The following is a 21,382-nucleotide window of genomic DNA, read 5'->3' on the forward strand; positions in this document are numbered from 1 at the left end:
TCATTCTCCTGACAGCATGCCCACGTAGCCTACACGCTGGGTTAGAAACAACCCAGTTTAGTTGTTTTGGTAGCCCAGTGCTGGGTAAAAAGCGCAGTGTCCCATGGTGGCGGTGGGGTTATGGTATGGGCAGGCATAAGCTATGTACAACGAACACAATTGCATTTTATCGAAGGACATTTGAATGCACAGAGATACCTTGACGAGATCCTGAGGCCCATTGTCCTGCCATTCACCCGCCTCCATCAGCTCATGTTTCAGCATGATAATGCACTGCCCTATGTCGCAAGGATCTGTAAACAATTCCTGGAAGCTGAAAATGTCCCAGTTCTTCCATGGCCTGCATACTCACCAGACATGTCACCCATTGAGCATGTTTGGGATGCTCTGGATCGACGTGTAAGACAGGGTGTTCCAGTTCCTGCCAATTTCCAGCAACTTCGCACAACCATTGAAGAGGAGTGGTACAAAATTTCACAGGCCACGATCAACAGCCTGATCAACTCTATGCGAAGGAAATGTCGCACCGCATGAGGCAAATGGTGGTCACACCAGATACTGACTGGTTTTCTGATCCACGCCCCTACCTTTTTTTAAAGGTATCTGTGACCAACAGATGCATATCTCTATTCCCAGTCATGTGAAATCCATAGATTAGGGCCTAGTGAATTTATTGACTTTGATTGATTTCCTTATGAACTATAACAGTAAAATATTTGAAATTGTTGCATGTTGCATTTATATTTTTGTTTAGTATAGAATTAGTATTTGACACAACTTTGCAAAGCCAGGTGCTCAGCCACAATATTAATATGAAAGTAGATGAAAATAATTTCCAGGAATAGTTTTCAGATATTACATTTTCATTTACTTTTGCCTTGGAAATTAATATTTTCTCACAGCAAAAATTGTGTTTAGAAAGAAATACAGAACACCCATATGCTTTCAAATGTTGTGTATTCTAAGGAATTCACAATTATAATCTTTATTTCACTATCTTTATAAACTGTCTGCTCAAACAGACCGAGTAGATAGGCATCATATGTCCTGTTTTTCCGTTCTCACATGCACTGAAAAACAACCAATAAAAACGCAGCTCTCGTTTTATGTAGGCTGCAGCCTATAAAAACGACATCTTCCTCCTCGTTTTCCGTCTTCACACGAACACCATGGCAATGTCAGCTTTAACAATTTAACATGTTATTGGCTGTTTAAGCTAATATAAAACAAATTGAGGAACCATGCAACCCGAATCTTTATTGCTGGGTGCTGGATCTTCCATGGCCGTCACTTCGCATTGGAAATCGAATGAGATGCTCAACTGGTCTGTGGTTACCCAGGGAAACGCCACAGCGCTTGGCGATATGGAGATGCCTGGTAACCCGCGTTCGCATTATGGACAATTCTCTCCGTCTACCTCCGTGTTCTTGGCGGTGCTCATGACGCTTCTTGTCTTCGCCACTGTGCTAGGCAACGCGCTTGTAATATTAGCCTTTGTAGTCGAGAAAAGTTTGCAAACTCAAGGGAACTTTTTCTTTTTGAATTTGGCCATAGCCGACTTACTCGTTGGTGAGTGCGTAAATGTATTGTGTGAGCAAATGCATTGTGTGCCATTGTTTTAAAGGTATACATACTGTTGCGCATGATTCATAAGCTACTGCTACTCATACATATTTTCTCTCTGTACTGTTCTATATTGCCAAAATAAGTGAAAACGCGTTTCATATGCGTGCTTAATATTCGTGCGTAAAATGTGTGTTCCATCCCACCTGTAGGAGGCTTTTGCATTCCGGTGTATATCCCTTATGTCATTACCGGCGAATGGAGACTCGGACGAGGTCTGTGCAAGATATGGCTGGTGGTGGACTATACTTTATGTACTGCATCAGTGTTCAACATCGTCCTGATCAGCTTCGACAGATTTATATCTGTCACACGAGCGGTGAGAAAGCATTTATGCACGGTTATCCTTTCCTGCGCAGGTTTCATTTTCAACTGACTGCTAGTGATATGGAAGTAATGAAATGTAAAGCAATATAAAAAATTATAGATGAAAGATTTTCTTTAGTGCACCAAGAACTTTGTGCACCCTATTTCAATAATGCCACCATTTCTTTATTTCTGTATTAGGTGAGCTACAGGTGTCAGAAAGGTGTGACGCGGGAGGCTGTTCTGAAGATGATGAGTGTGTGGCTGGCTGCTTTCCTACTCTATGGGCCAGCGATCATCATCTGGGAGTACATCACTGGTAGTAGCGTGGTGCCCGACAAAGAGTGCCACGCTGAGTTTTACTTCAACTGGTATTTCTTGATGACAGCATCCACTGTTGAGTTTTTCACCCCATTTGTTACTGTCATGTACTTCAACATCAGCATCTACATCAACATCAGGAGGCGGAACCAGGTGAGGGATGAGCAGCCTGTCGAGGGGCCTGGGGACTGTGAGATGGAGGCCCTCAAAGCTGGAGTTCAGCATGTATTCTTCGTCAGACCAGTGGAAGGTGAAGCTCCAAGGATCCCAGACAATGCTGCCAGGTTAGGAGGTATTCTCTCTACTGCTAAAGTGTCAGCAGTAACTGGGAACAGCAACCATGAGAGAAGTAAGGACAGCACTATTCTGGACCTTCCTCCACTGCAAGTGGGCGATATGGTCCAGCATTCCAGGAGGACGCGGTTCCAGTCTGCGGAGCACTCGTTCAGTAAACAGCGCAGCCGATCTGAAGTAGCTGCAAGTCGTTTTCGTCTCTCAAAGGACAAGAAGGTTGCCAAGTCACTTGCAGTGATTGTGTGTGTATTTGGCCTGTGCTGGGCTCCCTACACACTGTTAATGATCATCCGTGCAGTGTGCCATGCCCAATGTGTCCAGCACTACCTGTATGAAATCTCCTTCTGGCTACTGTGGGTCAACTCCTCCATCAACCCTGTCCTTTACCCGCTGTGTCATACCAGCTTCAGAAAGGCTTTCAGAAAACTGCTTTGTACCACCAAGATTAAAATTCAGCCACAGTATATGGAACAAATGTATTAAGCATGACCAACTTGCACTGACAATGATGGCCTTGTTCTGACAGTTTTACATAATCAGTTGTCTCATGTCAGTGTAGGTGGAAAGCTGATATGAGTGTTGCAGAGCACCTAACTGGGTACAGATGGTCTCCATGAATATTGTTTTGTATTTATGTGTAGCCTTTGCGTGTTTGCAGATCTTACAAAGTGTATTAGTTATCTTACAACAAATGTAATGTCTGTTTTAAGTTGAACAATAAATACATGCAACAGCTCGCCTCCACTATGTTCCATACCCTGGCATCTAACTTAGACATCAGGCACCAGTGTTCAAAACCTTTTCGCAAACACACAACCTTATGTAACACATACAGTATGTTTGCCTTTATATAGGCACCAACATTTAGCTAAATGACAAAGAAAAACGTGTTTTCAACCGTGATTGTTATTCCTTTGGCCATCAACGAGAGACTGTCTCCATTGAACAGTCACCTAGCAACGGATTAAATAAAACTCGATAACGGCCGTAGTCAGTAGATAGCTAATTGGACCTCATCTGTTAAGCATGAGCCACAACTCACAACACAACCTTGACCATCCATATCATCCTGAATGGTAGAAAACACAGAAATAGTGTTTCTAAAAAGATAAACTTGCTAATTACCTTGTCTGTCTTTCATAATGGCACCCAGTGAGACATTATGTAAACAAGTGTCAATCCATTCACTAATGTGAATCTCCCCTTATTTGCACTTCAGTGCATCAATTCAGTAATAATAATGACTCAATATTTATTCAAAACCAGAGGCTAGTAATCTGCAGCATAACAGAAGATGGACACTAATAAAGTTATAGACATGTAGGGTTAATATCAATTTGTTTATTTGTGCAAATGACATGATATTTATTCTGTTTTTGATGATTTACAAGTAGGTTAAACATACAATACACAGGGTTCAAAATCCAGAAGACAAGATTAATAGAACCCACCCCCAACAGAGATCTTTTAATCAATGTGGACATCTAAGAAATTAAGGTTAGTTGCCACTGTAGTAGCTCCAGTGACAAAGGGGTATCATACACATCAGTTCCTCCTACCACTCATCGCGATATCCAGAGCAGGTCTATGTAAAAGCATGCACCAACACACGCCGCTTAACTCTCTACAAATGGCTGTCAGCCACAGAAGTAAGGCTGCAACCAGAAATAAAAAAAGCTCAAGCTAAATGAGTGAAGCCGTTGAGGAGAGAGAGAGAGAGAGGAGGGCAAAGAAAAATCTACAGCCGACTGCCCAGGTGTTAGTCCGTGGAGAAGGGGTTGTTGGGTCACAGCGTAAGGTCAATGGGATAACTCTCCCCAGTACGACCTAGTAATGACGCGACATACAACTCTAAAAGCAGGCATTATTTAATTATTCTGCATGACCATTAAATCATGAGGACGCACAGACAGATATGAGTAGGGGTCAAAGTTTAAACTTTAAGCTTTTAAATGGCTAGATCTTCGCCTTCTGAGGATGACGATGGACAACAGGAATGGTCAAATATGAAGGACTGACAACACGCAGGAAGTGCAAGGCAAAGTGCAGCCTGTACACCATGTATTCTCAAAAGCAACACCTTTAAATGCAACACCTTATGCTAAAAAAGGTAACATGAAATAAAGGGGGATGATAGAAGGAAAGAGTGAGAGAAGAAAAGGATAGAAAGAAAGAGCGAGATGGAAGGCAGGTGTTGTTGGTGGGGTTGGCATATTTTTCCCACTGGATGGAATACCCTGGTGTGAGTGTACATGTGTCTGTGTGTGTAAATATATATATATATATTTATAAGTGTAGCGAGCCCTACAGCACCAGGCCCTCATAAGCAGGCCCCTCGGCCTCCGGCGACTCTCTCTGCAGACGCAGGTGCTCCAGTGTGTTGTGGAAGTGTTTGTTGATCTGCTCCGTCTCCTCGCTGGCCTCCAGGTTTGGCAGGTCCTCTCTGATCTTCTGGATCAGCTGGTTCAGAACCTGGACCGTCACCTACAGGGGATCAAGACATTTAATTATTTTAAATAATAATTTCAAAATGGGTTGAAATAGGTGAGAAAAAAAAGAACAATGTATTACCTAGATATGCAGAAATATACTAAGTTATAAGACAAAAGTTCTATAATGATTTAGGGGAAGAAATGATGTCAGTGTCTCAAATTGTCCTGACTATGGAGCCCGTTCTCAGTCCCTGGAGGCCTAGTACCCTGTCTAGCTGTTAAGAGGCAGATGGGGTGTATGTCTGGGGAGAGTGGGTGGGTGAGCTGTAGCCTGTCTCCTGTCCTTCCCTCCTTGCTGCGCTGGTAAATAACCACCCAAGAGTGGGCGTCCCCTTGGTGTCCTAGCAAGTCCCAACACGGTTCCAATAAACTCAGAGAACAGGGGAGATTGGATGGCTTCTCTCCAGGCAGCTCAATGTGACCGTCTGCACTTGAAGTGCATTGAAAAGATGTCAGGATTTCATTATGCAGGCCTGGTTCTGAAAAGGCGTGTCAGGAATGAGTGGTAGTACAGACGAGGAGGACAAGAGGGAAGAAATATGCACATACCGCATCATTCTCTCTTTCGTAGAAACAGACGTATCTGTTCAGGATCTCAATGAAGAGCTGCACTTGCAATGACGGGTCCATGCACTGGTTGGCAATTTTCAGGGCCTTCTTTAAGCACTCCATCACCCTTTTCCCGTCACGAATCTGAGGACAGAGACACAGTTGAGGTGTAAAACTCTTCTACCACGCATTCACCTGTAATGAAGAAAGAGGAAGTTGAAACTCAGAATATAAGTGTTATGTGTTCGTTATCACTTAAGCAGCAGCCAATCATAGAACAAAGAGAACCTCACTGCATTTCCCACGCTTCAATACTCTGATTATGTATATCATTATACACAAGGAACCTTAGAATTACAACCCTGCTTGTCATATGGGGATTTCTTTCAGAACAGAAGACAAAGCAAGGCAATCAGTCTCAAGACTGCATGTCCTGTTGCTATGGTGACACCATCCTCTTTAGTACTGCACTGTATTTTACACAATAATTATATATTTATCCTCTTTGTGATCACAACCCCCACCTCCTCTCCATTCTTTTCAGTGTTGCGTCCGGACCAGAAGAGGTGTGCACAGATGCTGACGGCCCGACACTGGTCTGGCTTCTTGAGCAGTTTGGAGGCGGCGAGTGCACACTGTGTCCTCAGAGGCTCGTGGTTCTCCTCGCTGAAGCATTTTGTTCTCTCAAATGTGCCGATGATCAGCGTGATGGCTGCTAGCTGAGCCTTGGAGTCGCTGATCTCATCCTCATACAGGGAGAAGGCCTGGGGGGGGACAGTTGTATGTTATGATTCTCAGAGAAAACAGATATAGAACAATTCCTGACTGTGAAATCAGTGGATCAATGCTGCCAACACAGGGCACAAGTAAACCTAAGGCGAAGAGGGGCAGTGACCCCTCTCCCTCCCTCTTTCCAATATTTCACATTCTCAACCCATTTTGTTCCCTGTACCTGTGACATGAACTCGTAGGCCACAGTCTCGTGGTTCTCGAAGCCAATCTCTCCTGCGGCCAGCGCCCCCTGTAGGAAGAGTCTGAGGGGCAGCTCAGCCAGCTCAGCCTTGATCAGAGCACTGATGGTTTGGTGGGCAAACGAGAAGATCTTCTGGCACTTCTTCTCCCATTTATCATCCTGTGGGACGTGTTCAACAAAGAATAAACAGTTAAAATCCACCTTCCTGTTTATCATAAATCATCCTCTTCCTAACTTTGTAACAAAACTATATGTATAATGAACAAAAATATAAACGCAACATGCAACAATTTCAAAGATTTTACTGAGTTACACTTCATAGAAGGAAATCTGTCAATTGAAATAAATTAATTAGCCCCTAATCTATGGATTTCACATGACTGGGCAGGGTGCCCAGCCATTGGTGGGCCTGGGAGGGCGTAGGCCCACCCACTTGGGAGCCAGGTCCACCCACTGGGGAGCCAGGCCCAGCCAATCAGAATGAGTTTTTCCCCACAAAAAGGCTTTCTTAGACAGAAATACTTCTCAGCACCCCCTCTTCAGACGATCCCGCAGGTGAAGAAGCCGGATGTGGTGGTCCTGGGCTGGCGTGGTTACACGTGGTCTGCGCTTGTGAGGCCGGTTGGATGTACTGCCAAATTCTCTAAAACGACGTTGGAGGCGGCTTATGGTAGAGAACTGAACATTCAATTCTCTGGCAACAGCTCTGTTGGACATTCCTGCAGTCAGCATGCCAATTGCACGCGCCTTCAAAACTTGAAACATCTGTGGCATTGTGTTGTGTGACAAAACTGCACATTTTAGAGTGGCATTTTATTGTCCCCAGCACAAGGTGCACCTGTGTAGTGATCATGCTGTTTAATCAGCTTCTTTATATCTCATACCTGTCAGGTGGATGGATTATCTTGGCAAAGGAGAAATGCTCACTAACAGGCATGTAAACAAATTAGTGCACAACATTTGAGATAAATAAGCTTTTTGTGTGTATGGAACATTTCTGGGATCTTATATTTCAGCTAATGAAACATGGGACCAACACTTTACATGTTGCGTTTATATATTTGTTCAGTATAGTTAGGAGAAGGGTTACGTGACGTACTGATGAAGCGTTCTCTTTGTAGCGGAAAGCCAGCTGATAGGCAGCAAACACAAGCGGTGGAAGAGTGTAGCGAATCCTCTGGTTCCCCCCAGCACCAAAGTGCTTCCTGGCTGTATTCAGGATCTGAAGAACATGACGGAGACCTCCATTAACATATGCCATAAAACACATCTCCTGAAAACACATGGATACTGTGACGGAATTCAACTGTACGGGAAGCAAAGCTTACCAGATACTGTTGGTCAGGGTCGTCGGAAAGCAGCAGATGGATGAAGCGACCCACAAGGCTCTGCTCCTCAGCAAAGTCCTCTGGGTCTGGGTCTTCAGCGGGCTGGTCTGGCTGGTCCTGGATAAGTGTCGACACCAGGGTCAGGATGGCATCCACCTTGAGGGAGAGAGAAAGCGTTGCTTCAACAGTGAGATATTTACAGTGCTTTCAGAAAGTACTCACACCCCTTGACTTTTTCCACATATTGTTGTTAAAGCCTGAAATAAAATGTGATCAAATTGAGATTGTGTCACTGGCCTACACACACAATACCCCATAATGTAAAAGTGGACTTTTGTTTTAAATCTTAAATGTCTTGAGTCAATAAGTATTCAATTCCTTTGTTGTGTCAAGCCTAAATTAGTACAGGAGTAAAAATGTGCTTAACAAGTTGCATGGAATGAAAGTTAAAAAAAAAAAGCAGACACTGAATATCCCTTTGAGCATAGTGAAGTTATCAATTACACTTTGGATAGTGTATCAATACACCCAGTCACTACAAAGATACAGGCGTCCTTCTTAACGCAGTTGCCGGAAAGGAAGGAAAACGCTCAGGGATTTCACCATGAGGCTAATTTTAAAACAGTTTAATGGCTGTGATAGGAGAAAGCTGAGGATGGATCAACAACATTGTAGTTTCTCTAAAATACTAACCTAAATGACAGAGTGAAAAGAAGGAAGCCTGTACAGAATACAAAAATATTCCAAAACATGCATCCTGTTTGCAATAAGGCACTAAAGAAATACTGCTTAAAATGTGGCAAAGAAATTAACTTTTTGTCCTGAATACAAAGAGTTATGTTTGGGGCAAATCCAACACAAGACATCACTGAGTACCACTCTTCATATTTTCAAGCATGGTGGTGGCTGCATCATGTTATGGGCATGCTTGTCATCAGGAAGGACTAGGGAGTTATTTAGGATAAAAAGCTGTCATCAAGGCAAAGGGTGGCTATTTGAAGAATCTCAAATATAAAATATATTTTGAATTGTTTAACACTTTTTTTGTTACTACATAATTCCATATGTGTTATTTCATAGTTTTGATGTCTTCACTATTATTCTACAATGTAGAAAATAGTACAAATAAAGAAAAACCCTTGAAAGAGTAGGTGTTCTAAAACTTTTGTCCAGTAGCGTACACTGGAGTTGCTTACCAAGAAGACATTGAATGTTCCAGAGTGGCCTAGTTACAGTTTTGCCAAATTGTCTTGAAACTCTATGGCAAGACTTGAAAATGGCTGTCTAGCAAATGATCAACAACCAACTTGACAGAACCTGAAGAATTTAAAAAAGAATAAATGGGCAAATATTGTTCAATCCAGGTATGCAAAGCTCTTAGAGACTTACCCAAAAACACTCACAGCTGTAAATCGCTGCCAAAGGTGATTCTAACATGTATTGACTCATGGGGTTGAATACTTATCTAATCAAGATATATACACTACCGTTCAAAAGTTTGGGGTCACTTAGAAATGTCCTTGTTTTCGAAAGAAAAGCAATTTTTTTTGTCCATTAAATTAACATCAAATTGATCAGAAATACAGTGTAGACATTGTTAATGTTGTAAATGGCTATTGTAGCTGGAAACGGCAGATTTTTAATGGAATATCTACATAGGCATACAGAGGCCCATTATCAGCAACCATCAGTCTTGTGTTCCAATGGCAAGTTGTGTTTGTTAATCCGTGTTTATCATTTTAAAAGGCTAATTGATCATTAGAAAACCCTTTTGCAATTATGTTGGCACAGCTGAAAACTGTTGTGCTGATTAAAGAAGCAATAAAACTGGCTTTCTTGAGACTAGTTGAGTATCTGGAGCATCAGCAATTGTGGGTTCGATTACAGGCTCAAAATGACCAGAAACAAAGAACTTTCTTCTGAAACTCATCAGTCTATTCTTGTTCTGAGAAATGAAGGCTATTCCATGCGAGAAATTGCCAAAAAACGGAAGATCTCGTACAACGCTGTGTACTACTCCCTTCACAGAACAGCGCAAACTGGTTGTAACCAGAATAAAAAGAGGAGTGGGAGGCCCCGGTGCACAACTGAGCAAGAGGACAACTACATTAGTGTGTCTAGTTTGAGAAACAGACGCCTCACAGGTCCTCAACTGGCAGCTTAATTAAATAGTACCCGCAAAACACCAGTCTCAACGTCAACAGTGAAGAGGCGACTCCGGGATGCTGACCTTCTAGGCAGAGTTGCAAAGAAAAAGCCATATCAAAGACTGGCCAATAAAAAGAAAAGATTAAGATGGTCAAAAGAACACAGACACTGGACAGAGGAAGATTGGAAAAAAGTGTCATGGACAGACAAATCGAAGTTTGAGGTGTTCAGATCACAAAGAAGAACATTTGTGAGACGCAGACCAAATGAAAAGATGCTGGAGGAGTGCTTGATGCCATCTGTCAAGCATGGTGGAGGCAATGTGATGGTCTGGGGGTGCTTTGGTGGTGGTAAAGTGGGAGATTTGTACAGGGTAAAAGGGATCTTGAAGAAGGAAGGCTATCACTCCATTTTGCAACGCCATGCCATACCCTGTGGACGGCGCTTGATTGGAGCCAATTTCCTCCTACAACAGGACAATGACCCAAAGCACAGCTCCAAACTATGCAAGAACTATTTAGGGAAGAAGCAGTCAGCTGGTATTCTGTCTATAATGGAGTGGCCAGCATAGTCACTGGATCTCAACCCTATTGAGCTGTTGTGGGAGCAGCTTGACCGTATGGTACGTAAGAAGTGCCCATCAAGCCAATCCAACTTGTGGGAGGTGCTTCAGGAAGCATTGGGTGAAATCTCTTCAGATTACCTCAACAAATTGACAACTAGAATGCCAAAGGTCTGCAAAGCTGTAATTGCTGCAAATTGAGGATTCTTTGACGAAAGCAAAGTTTGAAGGACACAATTATTATTTCTATTAAAAATCATTATTTCTAACCTTGTCAATGACTACATTTCCTATGCATTTTGCTATATTTCCTATTCAAACTCATTTCATGTATGTTTTCATGGAAAACAAGGAAATATCTAAGTGACCCCAAACTTTTGAATGGTAGTGTATATATTTATATATTTTTTTTTAAAACAATTTCAAAATCATAGAATTTTCCACTTTGACATGAAAAAAATGCAATTAAATAAACAAAAAAATCCCACTTTGTAACATAACAAAATGTGTAAAAAGTCAAGGGGTGTAAATACTTTCTGAAGGCACTGTATTTTTACATTTTAGTCATTTAGCAAACGCTCTTATCCAGAGCGACTTACAGTTAGTGAGTGCATACATTTTTCATACTGGCCCCCCGTGGGAATCGAACCCACAACCCTGCAAGCACCATGCTCTACCAACTGAGCTACAGGAGGCTACATCAATAAGCCTTCTTGAGCAGACTCGAGAGGGCAATAGCAGCAACAAAAATAAACAGACTGCAAGTGTATTATAATAGAGTTGAAGTTATATAATGGTCAAAAAGGTACGTTTGAGAGAAAGGCTTTTAAAAAGGCCTCTTATGGCATTACTGGAAAATCTATGTTCTCCTGGTGCATTACTGGGAAATCAATGTTCTCCTGGAGTCCCACTAAGAGCTCTGAATCATGGTTCACATTGACCTTTTCCAAATAGAAAAGGTTATTATGACTTGAACAGCCAATATCTTGAAGAGAGTTGATGAAAATAAGTAGGCAGACTGCTTGGAAGTATACAATACAAAGAGCCTTTTGTTGATGCTTACCTAAACAGATAAAGTAAGGTAAAAAAGAGCCAAACAACAAGAAAACACTTATGAAAAAGAACACAGCTCAACGTGTAACGTGCAAACATATAAGTAAGTAGCACATATCAGTGTGTGTGTGTGTGTATGTGTGTGTTGGTGTGTGTGTATGTTGGTGTGTGTACTGACCTGCTCCTGGGATATAATGGTGGTGTTGTAGTCCAGAGTGTTGCTCAGAACGTAACAGCTCATGCTTTTGCGGGACTCATAATCAAAGTACTCGAAGAGTGGAGGGAAGTGCTTAAGCTGCAGAACAGTCAGAATGTTGTTGTAGGTGTCCACTGGGATCTTCAGCAGCCTAGTCAACTCTTTCGAGACCGCGCTACTGGTTGCAATGCTTTGAAAAGGGGGGAGACAATAGAGTTGAGAATGAAAATACTGCAGTAGCTACAGCAGTTACCTTTGACAGCTATCTATGAAAATATATTAACTTCCAAACATCACATGATGGCTGCAAAACAAATGCATTTGTATCTATTTTTGGTCTAAAGCAAAAAGGGAAATTCATTAAGCCATTACCTAAAACTTCTTACAGAGATTTGAGATCATAGATTGGGATAATAAACTTTTCACTATTAATTTATTATTTCTATTCGTTAGTGCTTTGATGAGAAAATGTACTCTGCAACCGGCTTTCTTTTCAGATTTGTGAACTATTCCGTCTCAAGTATGGCTGAACAAAGCGCTGTAGCCTACTCTAGCACTTTGCTGAAGAATTAGGTTTTTCTACCGTCTAGGGGTTGTTTGTTCAGCAAGCTTTTAATGCAAGATACTACAGAATAGGTAGACATTTAGACATTTGAAAGCTTTAGTACTTCACAGCAGGCTGGGACTCATAGGCGTAGGCTATGATAAACTAATCAACTCATAGAGTTCAGAAATCTGCATTTTCTAAACGCAGACCATCAAAAAACATGCAATTTACACCATTTCACCTGTGATTTATATTGTAAGTCAACAGTGATGTTTTGCTTCAATAGTGATCAGGGGTGTGCAACTATAGTTTTCCTTCAAAAGAAACTACATTAGTGCAACACATTCGGCAGAAAATAGCTTCATTTTCATCAGATGACAACAGAAGTGGAACAATATTTGGCGTGAAAAAGCAAGGTATGTTTTGCAAAAACGATGCATGGCCATTATACAGTGGGGGGGAAAAGTATTTAGTCAGCCACCAATTGTGCAAGTTCTCCCACTTAAAAAGATGAGAGAGGCCTGTAATTTTCATCATAGGTACACGTCAACTATGACTGACAAAATGAGAAAAAAAAATCCAGAAAATCACATTGTAGGATTTTTAATGAATTTATTTGCAAATGGTGGAAAATAAGTATTTAGTCAATAACAAAAGTTTCTCAATACTTTGTTATATACCCTTTGTTGGCAATGACACAGGTCAAATGTTTTCTGTAAGTCTTCACAAGGTTTTCACACACTGTTGCTGGTATTTTGGCCCATTGCTCCATGCAGATCTCCTCTAGAGCAGTGATGTTTTGGGGCTGTCGCTGGGCAACACGGACTTTCAACTCCCTCCAAAGATTTTCTATGGGGTTGAGATCTGGAGACTGGCTAGGCCACTCCAGGACCTTGAAATGCTTCTTTCGAAGCCACTCCTTCGTTGCCCGGGCGGTGTGTTTGGGATCATTGTCATGCTGAAAGACCCAGCCACGTTTCATCTTCAATGCCCTTGCTGATGGAAGGAGGTTTTCACTCAAAATCTCACGATACATGGCCCCATTCATTCTTTCCTTTACACGGATCAGTCGTCCTGGTCCCTTTGCAGAAAAACAGCCCCAAAGCATGATGTTTCCACCCCCATGCTTCACAGTAGGTATGGTGTTCTTTGGATGCAACTCAGCATTCTTTGTCCTCCAAACACGACGAGTTGAGTTTTTACCAAAAAGTTATATTTTGGTTTCATCTGACCATATGACATTCTCCCAATCCTCTTCTGGATCATCCAAATGCACTCTAGCAAACTTCAGATGGGCCTGGACATGTACTGGCTTAAGCAGGGGGACACGTCTGGCACTGCAGGATTTGAGTCCCTGGCGGCGTAGTGTGTTACTGATGGTAGGCTTTGTTACTTTGGTCCCAGGTCTCTGCAGGTCATTCACTAGGTCCCCCGTGTGGTTCTGGGATTTTTGCTCACCGTTCTTGTGATCATTTTGACCCCACGGGGTGAGATCTTGCGTGGAGCCCCAGATCGAGGGAGATTATCAGTGGTCTTGTATGTCTTCCATTTCCTAATAATTGCTCCCACAGTTGATTTCTTCAAACCAAGCTGCTTACCTATTGCAGATTCAGTCTTCCCAGCCTGGTGCAGGTCTACAATTTTGTTTCTGGTGTCCTTTGACAGCTCTTTGGTCTTGGCCATAGTGGAGTTTGGAGTGTGACTGTTTGAGGTTGTGGACAGGTGTCTTTTATACTGATAACAAGTTCAAACAGGTACCATTAATATAGGTAACGAGTGGAGGACAGAGGAGCCTCTTAAAGAAGAAGTTACAGGTCTGTGAGAGCCAGACATCTTGTTTGTAGGTGACCAAATACTTATTTCCCACCATAATTTGCAAATAAATTCATAACAAATCCTACAATGTGATTTTCTTTTCTCAATTTGTCTGTCATAGTTGACGTGTACATATGATGAAAATTACAGGCCTCTCTCATCTTTTTAAGTGGGAGAACTTGCACAATTGGTGGCTGACTAAATACTTTTTTACCCCACTGTATTTCTAATGTTTATCATAGAAATAATGTAGTCAGCTACATTTCCTAATGTTTTGCTTGAAGTTAGTCTTGCCTTTTACCATAGAAAAGTAGGCTACACCGAGAGAGGTAGCAACACATCAGTTAGAGTGCTGTCTGCTGCTAGAATGCACGTTCATTAATTCTCATCAGAGTGGAGAAGTGCAACTAAAGTAAAAAATGTGTCTGATGACCAGCAGAAATTAAAATAAGAAGCATTTTAGATCTGCGTTTACAAAACGCAGCAAGATATTTCTTACGCGTTTTATCTTTTTTTCTGCGTGAAAAACACAGAATTCGGCATTAACGTAACCCCAGCTAATATCATTTGATTTTAATTTCCATTCATGTATATCTTTGGTCTGATGCCACGTTGAATTCCTCTACCAAACAAAGGAGGACCAGAACTATCCAGATGATCAACTATGTAACACTGAGATGGGGACATGGCAGTGCTCTTACTGCTCCAGGTTGAGCTTGTTGAAGATCTCCACTGTGCTCTCCAACACCTTGTCCACATAGTCCACCCGGTCAGGGTAGCACTTCATGGCCAGGTTGATGAGGGACACCTGTAGTGAGACCACATCCTCCGAAGGCATGTCCTGGCGGGACTGGGTGGAAAACATGAAATACAAAATATGTAATAACATATAATGTAGCCTACTTCAGTTGAATTACTTAAACTGAGAGGAAAACCAGATCTAGATTTTGTGCCTGATTTTGTCTTTTGAGCGAGAGATATCAATACAGCAAAACAATATCTGCAGGGGAATTTCTAACGAGCAAATCAATGGGAACATGGATTACCAAGAGAGGAGAAAAAAAAGAGTAAATCCTTTCTCCATCATTTACCTGTATAACTGTGGCTACTTGATGGGAGAAAATATCAAACAGTTTGATTTCAGCAGGGATTCCAGGTCCATCTTCTCGGTGAGCAAACAAAGCCAGTCTAAAACAGAGAAGACAAATCACGTCAGTGGGCTTCAATACAATACCAAGGAAAATTGCAATCCTGTATGTAGTGTACTGATTGAACTGAAATCATATGTAGCCGAGATTACATCACCTATCAATGAGAGCGATGATGATGTTTTTGACATTGACGTGCTGATGCAGGTCGGCACAGGAACGAAGGAATAGGTTCAGTGTCTGAAGGTGGAACTCATCAGGGAAAACCTGTTATAGAAGAGGAAAAGAGCCAGGCCAGAGACAGCAGGGTGACTCCTCTACCATGTGACCAGTCTATGTGATGAATCAGTAATAGTTAATGGGTTGCATTTCCTACTACAGACCTTGACGCAATGACAAACTGGAAAAAGAAACCCACCATGACATACATAGTTGCTGCTGTTGATATGAGAATAGTAGATACCTGAATAATGCACTCCATTAGATATTCTTGAGCCAGGGAATCTCTGCAGTTTACCACCTGCTCTAGGACACCGGACAGCACAATCTGGGGAGAAAAATAACCCAAATACAATGTAACACAATGGGCATCCACTCTAGATATAAGGGACTTACGTATTTGTTTATTTTCTGCACGTTGTACTACATATTCAATGTAATATTTTATCCGATGTTGAATCCTTCTTTGCCAAACATAATTTCTAAGGTAAAGTAGATATAATACGAGAAATAAAACATCAAAAGAGGTGCTCAGGGTTAAGAACCCCTCTCAGAGCTTGACATGGATAATCTTCTCCAGTCTCCACGCCCTCAGCTAGACAAACAACAAAGGCTAAACCCTACGTAATTCTACAGGTGCTCTTTATTCTCTTTATGCATGCTGTGCTCCTATTCTCCTCTGCATGGCATGATGCTCTCAATTCAAGTACATGAATACATTTGCAAGCCAATATCTGAGTGGCAAAAAAACACTGATTAATATTAACTACAGTCTTCACGTCAGTTTCAGATTAATCAGAACATTAGCATTCAGAGTTAATGTCAAGCGTTCCACTGTACTTCTAGTACATGCAAATGTACAGCTATATATACACTGCTCAAAAAAATAAAGGGAACACTAAAATAACACATCCTAGATCTGAATGAATGAAATAATCTTAAATACTTTTTTCTTTACATAGTTGAATGTGCTGACAACAAAATCACAAAAAAATTATCAATGGAAATCAAATTGATCAACTCATGGAGGTCTGGATTTGGAGTCACCCTCAAAATTAAAATGGAAAACCACACTACAGGCTGATCCAACTGTGATGTAATGTCCTTAAAACAAGTCAAAATGAGGCTCAGTAGTGTGTGTGGCCTCCACGTGCCTGTATGACCTCCCTACAACGCCTGGGCATGCTCCTGATGAGGTGGCGGATGGTCTCCTGAGGGATCTCCTCCCAGACCTGGACTAAAGCATCCGCCAACTCCTGGACAGTCTGTGGTGCAACGTGGCGTTGGTGGATGGAGCGAGACATGATGTCCCAGATGTGCTCAATTGGATTCAGGTCTGGGGAACGGGCGGGCCAGTCCATAGCATCAATGCCTTCCTCTTGCAGGAACTGCTGACACACTCCAGCCACATGAGGTCTAGCATTGTCTTGCATTAGGAGGAACCCAGGGCCAACCACACCAGCATATGGTCTCACAAGGGGTCTGAGGATCTCATCTCGGTACCTAATGGCAGTCAGGCTACCTCTGGCGAGCACATGGAGGGCTGTGCGGCCCCCCAAAGAAATGCCACCCCACATCATGACTGACCCACCGCCAAACCGGTCATGCTGGAGGATGTTGCAGGCAGCAGAACGTTCTCCACGGCGTCTCCAGACTGTCACGTCTGTCACATGTGCTCAGTGTGAACCTGCTTTCATCTGTGAAGAGCACAGGGCGCCAGTGGCGAATTTGCCAATCTTGGTGTTCTCTGGCAAATGCCAAACGTCCTGCACGGTGTTGGGCTGTAAGCACAACCCCCACCTGTGGACGTCGGGCCCTCATACCACCCTCATGGAGTCTGTTTCTGACCGTGTGAGCAGACACATGCACATTTGTGGCCTGCTGGAGGTCATTTTGCAGGGCTCTGGCAGTGCTCCTCCTGCTCCTCCTTGCAAAGGCGGAGGTAGCGGTCCTGCTGCTGGGTTGTTGCCCTCCTACGGCCTCCTCCACGTCTCCTGATGTACTGGCCTGTCTCCTGGTAGCGCCTCCATGCTCTGGACACTACGCTGACAGACACAGCAAACCTTCTTGCCACAGCTCGCATTGATGTGCCATCCTGGATGAGCTGCACTACCTGAGCCACTTATATGGGTTGTAGACTCCGTCTCATGCTACCACTAGAGTGAAAGCACCGCCAGCATTCAAAAGTGACCAAAACATCAGCCAGGAAGCATAGGAACTGAGAAGTGGTCTGTGGTCACCACCTGCAGAACCATTCCTTTATTGGGGGTGTCTTGCTAATTGCCTATAATTTCCACCTGTTGTCTATTCCATTTGCACAACAGCATGTGAAATGTATTGTCAATCAGTGTTGCTTCCTAAGTGGACAGTTTGATTTCACAGAAGTGTGATTGACTTGGAGTTACATTGTGTTGTTTAAGTGTTCCCTTTATTTTTTTGAGCAGTATATATATATATATATATATATATATGCAGACATGTAAACACAAACCTCTTTATACTTTTCCACGTTGACCCCCTCCAGCTGGCTGAGTCGAACCAGGTTGGTCCCGACCAGGATGCGCAGCTCCTGCCTCTCCTTCTCCCTCTTCTCCCTGTCTCGGCTGTGGCCCTGGTGCTGCATGCGCACCCACAGCTTATTCATCTCAGCAAAGTTCAGCAGCACAAAGTCAATGGAGTCGTTAATGTCTCCCGTCATCGCATCCTCCCCTCTGGAAAGAAAGAGACGAGGACCAAAAGTTACAGAAGTTCTGCCTCGTTAAGTGGAGTACGATATAGCAAAATGAAGTATATAGGCCGTTTCATTAAATCAATAACTGAACTGTCACATTGAAACACCTTCTTGGATGATTGCTAAACAATGCGCTCAAATCTCTTTCAATAATAGGACGGACACAACATAATGACAATGTCTGATTAACACACTGCGAGGCCTGGATGGAGAGTGGGAATCAGTCGATGAGAATGAGTGAGGGGCAGCTCAGGAGGGGAGCCCCATGAGGAGAGATTGGGAGAATCTCAATTGCATACTCCTCGTGTCCTCTCTCCTCACCTCTTTCTCAAAACCCATTGGGTGAGAAAGCCAGATGTCCCTCCCCTTTGACCTTCTCCTCCAATGGGTTTTGTGAAGGAGGTGAGGAGAGAGGACGCAAGGAGTATGCAATTAAGATTCTCCCCTTGTTCTTACTCTAGCTGCTCCCCGTCGTCAGGCAAGATGTTGCGGGTGCACTGCAGCAGGTAGTTTCTGAGGAACAGGCCTCTCAGCGGGTGCTGCACCCCACGACACATCTCCACCAGGTCCTTCAGGATGTCCTTACGCGACTGAGGGAAGGAGCGAACATACACCACCCCCACAGTGATCAGCAGGTAACTGGGGAGAGAGGAAGGGGGGGCTCATTACTTGACCTGTTTCCTATTCCTCTAGGGTCAAGCTCCCTCATCTGGTTTGCACTGCCTAAAGAGCGCATTGTTGTCACATGATTGATCACATGTACAAGTAGGCTAGTACAAGAGAACATATGCAGCTTTCCATTTACACTTCACTTTATTCACTATCTGACACAATCATTAGGGTGCTTGAGTACTCACAGTCTGGGGATGATGTTCCCTGCATATTGAACCAGCTCATAGAGGTCAGCCACCTTCCTGCCCTTGGCAAACTCATCTGTCAGGTACACCTCCAGGTAGTGGAGCTCGTCAGAGATGGCCATGTCTGCACTCAGAATTAGGGACTCATAGCACAACTGTAAATAACACCAAACATGGACTTGCCTAGAACAGTCAAATGATCTGGAGAATGAGGAGAGTGCATTTATTTATGTCTAGACCAGAGATCCATAGGTTGCAGCAGGTAAAGGATACAGAGTTCATAGTAGCTCTTTGGAGATAACATGGAGGTCCTGAGTTCCCCCAGCATGTTAGATGCATGTTTCAATGCATCCATCAGCTTGTTCTTGTCCTACGGATGGAAGTGTCAGCAATCAAATAAGTCAAGTAACAAGTCAATATGAGTATACAGTACAGTTAGGTTAATCTCTGATACACTGCTCCAAAATATGCTGTAGTGTAACATAGTCTCTCTCATACACTGATGAGGGTCAGAGAATACAATACATATTTGCAATATTGTTAACAGAAAAGAGAAGGAAGTCAAAGGGACCCGCACAGGAGGAAATAAGCAGATCTTACCAGGCAACGCTTCATCTGAAATGACTGGACCTTGACAGCTTGCACGGCTTCATCAAGTAGCTTTTCCTGCTCATCCTGGGGTGACTGCTGTGTGGTAGGCTGAAAGACAGCACACAGAAGCTCAGAGGAATGCCATGCATGTTACGCTGACATACTCCACCATTATAGCTACATTGGTTTACAGTTACAGGGAGCAGAGACATGACATTGACTCAGATGTTCAGTAAACTGGCTATGCCCACAGGAAAACATTGAAATGATTGGTGGTACTGTACAAGCCAACATAAACATAGAGTTAGCTCATTCATAGTTATCCTAATGTAAGTGTTCTGGATGGCCTAAGATTAGAAATTGTGAAAAAAATGTCACATGCCTCATCAAGACTGTAATAGGTGCAGACTGCAAGCTAGCACTGAGTCACCAGACTATCAAGTGTTTAGCTACTGATTCGTATGCACTGTGTTCACACTAACCATGTTTATTTCTAGGTACACTGGCATTAACAGAATGAATTATCAATGACTGACAGCTGATGGCTAACCTTTCCTTAGCCATCAACTAGCTATTGAACTAACAGTAGCTAGCTAACGTTAGTTGTGATGGACAGGTTTGTATATTTGGACCTCTCTGTCACAGATAACCAATCGATTTTTGCTAGCGACCTAGTTACATATGCTACGTTGAATTGATATTCTCTCTGATCTTTGCTAGCTACGTTAGATAGCTAGCTAACTGGCTAACGTCTAGACATTTCATGAAAATACTACTGTAACTAACAAACTGCGCTCCTTTGACTTGGTGAAATCAGTGGCTTAACAGTAAGAGATGGAAATAATCGACCATAAGAGATGCTAGACATCAATGAATCGGTCGATTCTTCCAAAATGAAATGTGTTGACAGTTAGCCTACATAGTAGCCTTAGCCAGCTACTAGCTAGCAGGTAGCTATCTGGCTTTTAACTAGGCCGTAGTTAGCTAGCACCACCCACAATTTTCAGTCTCAGTCATACAATCATAAAATTGAATCACTCACATAGTAGGATTGGATGGATAATAATCAGAAGTATAAAGTGTAGCTATTTTATCCTTTTCACTTACCATGATTATCAAGTTTGTATCAGCAAACTGGTAGCTAACCCTGAAATCGTTTCCCAGTCATGTGACTGCTACCACTCCACACAGCTACCCGGTTTCCACTAGTTACCACAGCCACAATGTCAAAATCGTAGAAATTCATGAAAACAAACATTTGCTTTTTGGTCTTAATTTAAGGTTAGGGTTAGGCATAGCGTTGTGGTTAAGGTTAGGGTTGAGGTTATGATTAGGTTTAAGATTTTAAGAAGATAAATTGTAGGAATGAGCGGGTTTTATAACTTTGTGGCTGTAAATAACTAGTGACGACCTCCCTGTCTCTGGCCCACACTCCAGTACGGTAGGTGGCGGTAATGCACCATAACGTTGGATGCCAACCGCCGATAAACCCCACTGAAGAAGAAGAACTAGTGATGACCCAGCTACCCCTTTCCACAGAATCGCCCGCATTGGCTGAGCCGAAAACAAAGTGTGGGAATAAGTCTCCCATTGGCTAAGTACAGTAGCGCTATCACAAATATTTAGACA

The 21,382-nt window shown here is 42.8% G+C and overlaps 2 protein-coding genes across 4 annotated transcripts; one reads left to right on the plus strand and one right to left on the minus strand.

The window, feature by feature from the left end:
- The first annotated feature begins 1,176 nt into the window (after positions 1-1,176).
- On the plus strand, positions 1,177-3,261 carry LOC121583277 (histamine H3 receptor). The gene is made up of 3 exons (XM_041899459.1): positions 1,177-1,569; positions 1,776-1,942; positions 2,131-3,261. The coding sequence occupies exons 1-3, from the start codon at positions 1,242-1,244 to the stop codon at positions 3,025-3,027; spliced, it is 1,392 nt and encodes a 463-aa protein (XP_041755393.1). The 5' UTR covers positions 1,177-1,241; the 3' UTR covers positions 3,028-3,261.
- A 604-nt stretch (positions 3,262-3,865) lies between these two features.
- LOC121582331 (vacuolar protein sorting-associated protein 35) lies at positions 3,866-20,968 on the minus strand. Of its 3 annotated transcripts, none has more exons than XM_041898050.2 (17): positions 20,861-20,968; positions 19,763-19,846; positions 19,436-19,532; positions 19,163-19,286; positions 18,762-18,944; positions 18,066-18,285; positions 15,819-15,902; positions 15,513-15,622; positions 15,299-15,395; positions 14,909-15,057; positions 11,828-12,035; positions 7,887-8,042; positions 7,658-7,780; positions 6,538-6,717; positions 6,110-6,349; positions 5,586-5,729; positions 3,866-5,028 (listed from the first exon to the last, which is right to left on the minus strand). In XM_041898050.2, exons 1-17 carry the CDS (start codon positions 20,861-20,863, stop codon positions 4,849-4,851), a joined length of 2,382 nt encoding a protein of 793 aa, XP_041753984.2. In that variant the 5' UTR covers positions 20,864-20,968; the 3' UTR covers positions 3,866-4,848. The 3 variants fall into 3 exon arrangements, with proteins under 3 accessions (XP_041753984.2, XP_041753982.2, XP_041753983.2); XM_041898048.2 differs by having other exon boundaries at positions 19,763-19,861; XM_041898049.2 differs by having other exon boundaries at positions 19,763-19,849; positions 20,861-20,964.
- Between the last annotated feature and the right edge of the window lie 414 nt (positions 20,969-21,382).

This window comes from Coregonus clupeaformis, unplaced genomic scaffold (genome assembly GCF_020615455.1).
Source record: "Coregonus clupeaformis isolate EN_2021a unplaced genomic scaffold, ASM2061545v1 scaf0165, whole genome shotgun sequence".
NCBI lineage: Eukaryota > Metazoa > Chordata > Actinopteri > Salmoniformes > Salmonidae > Coregonus > Coregonus clupeaformis.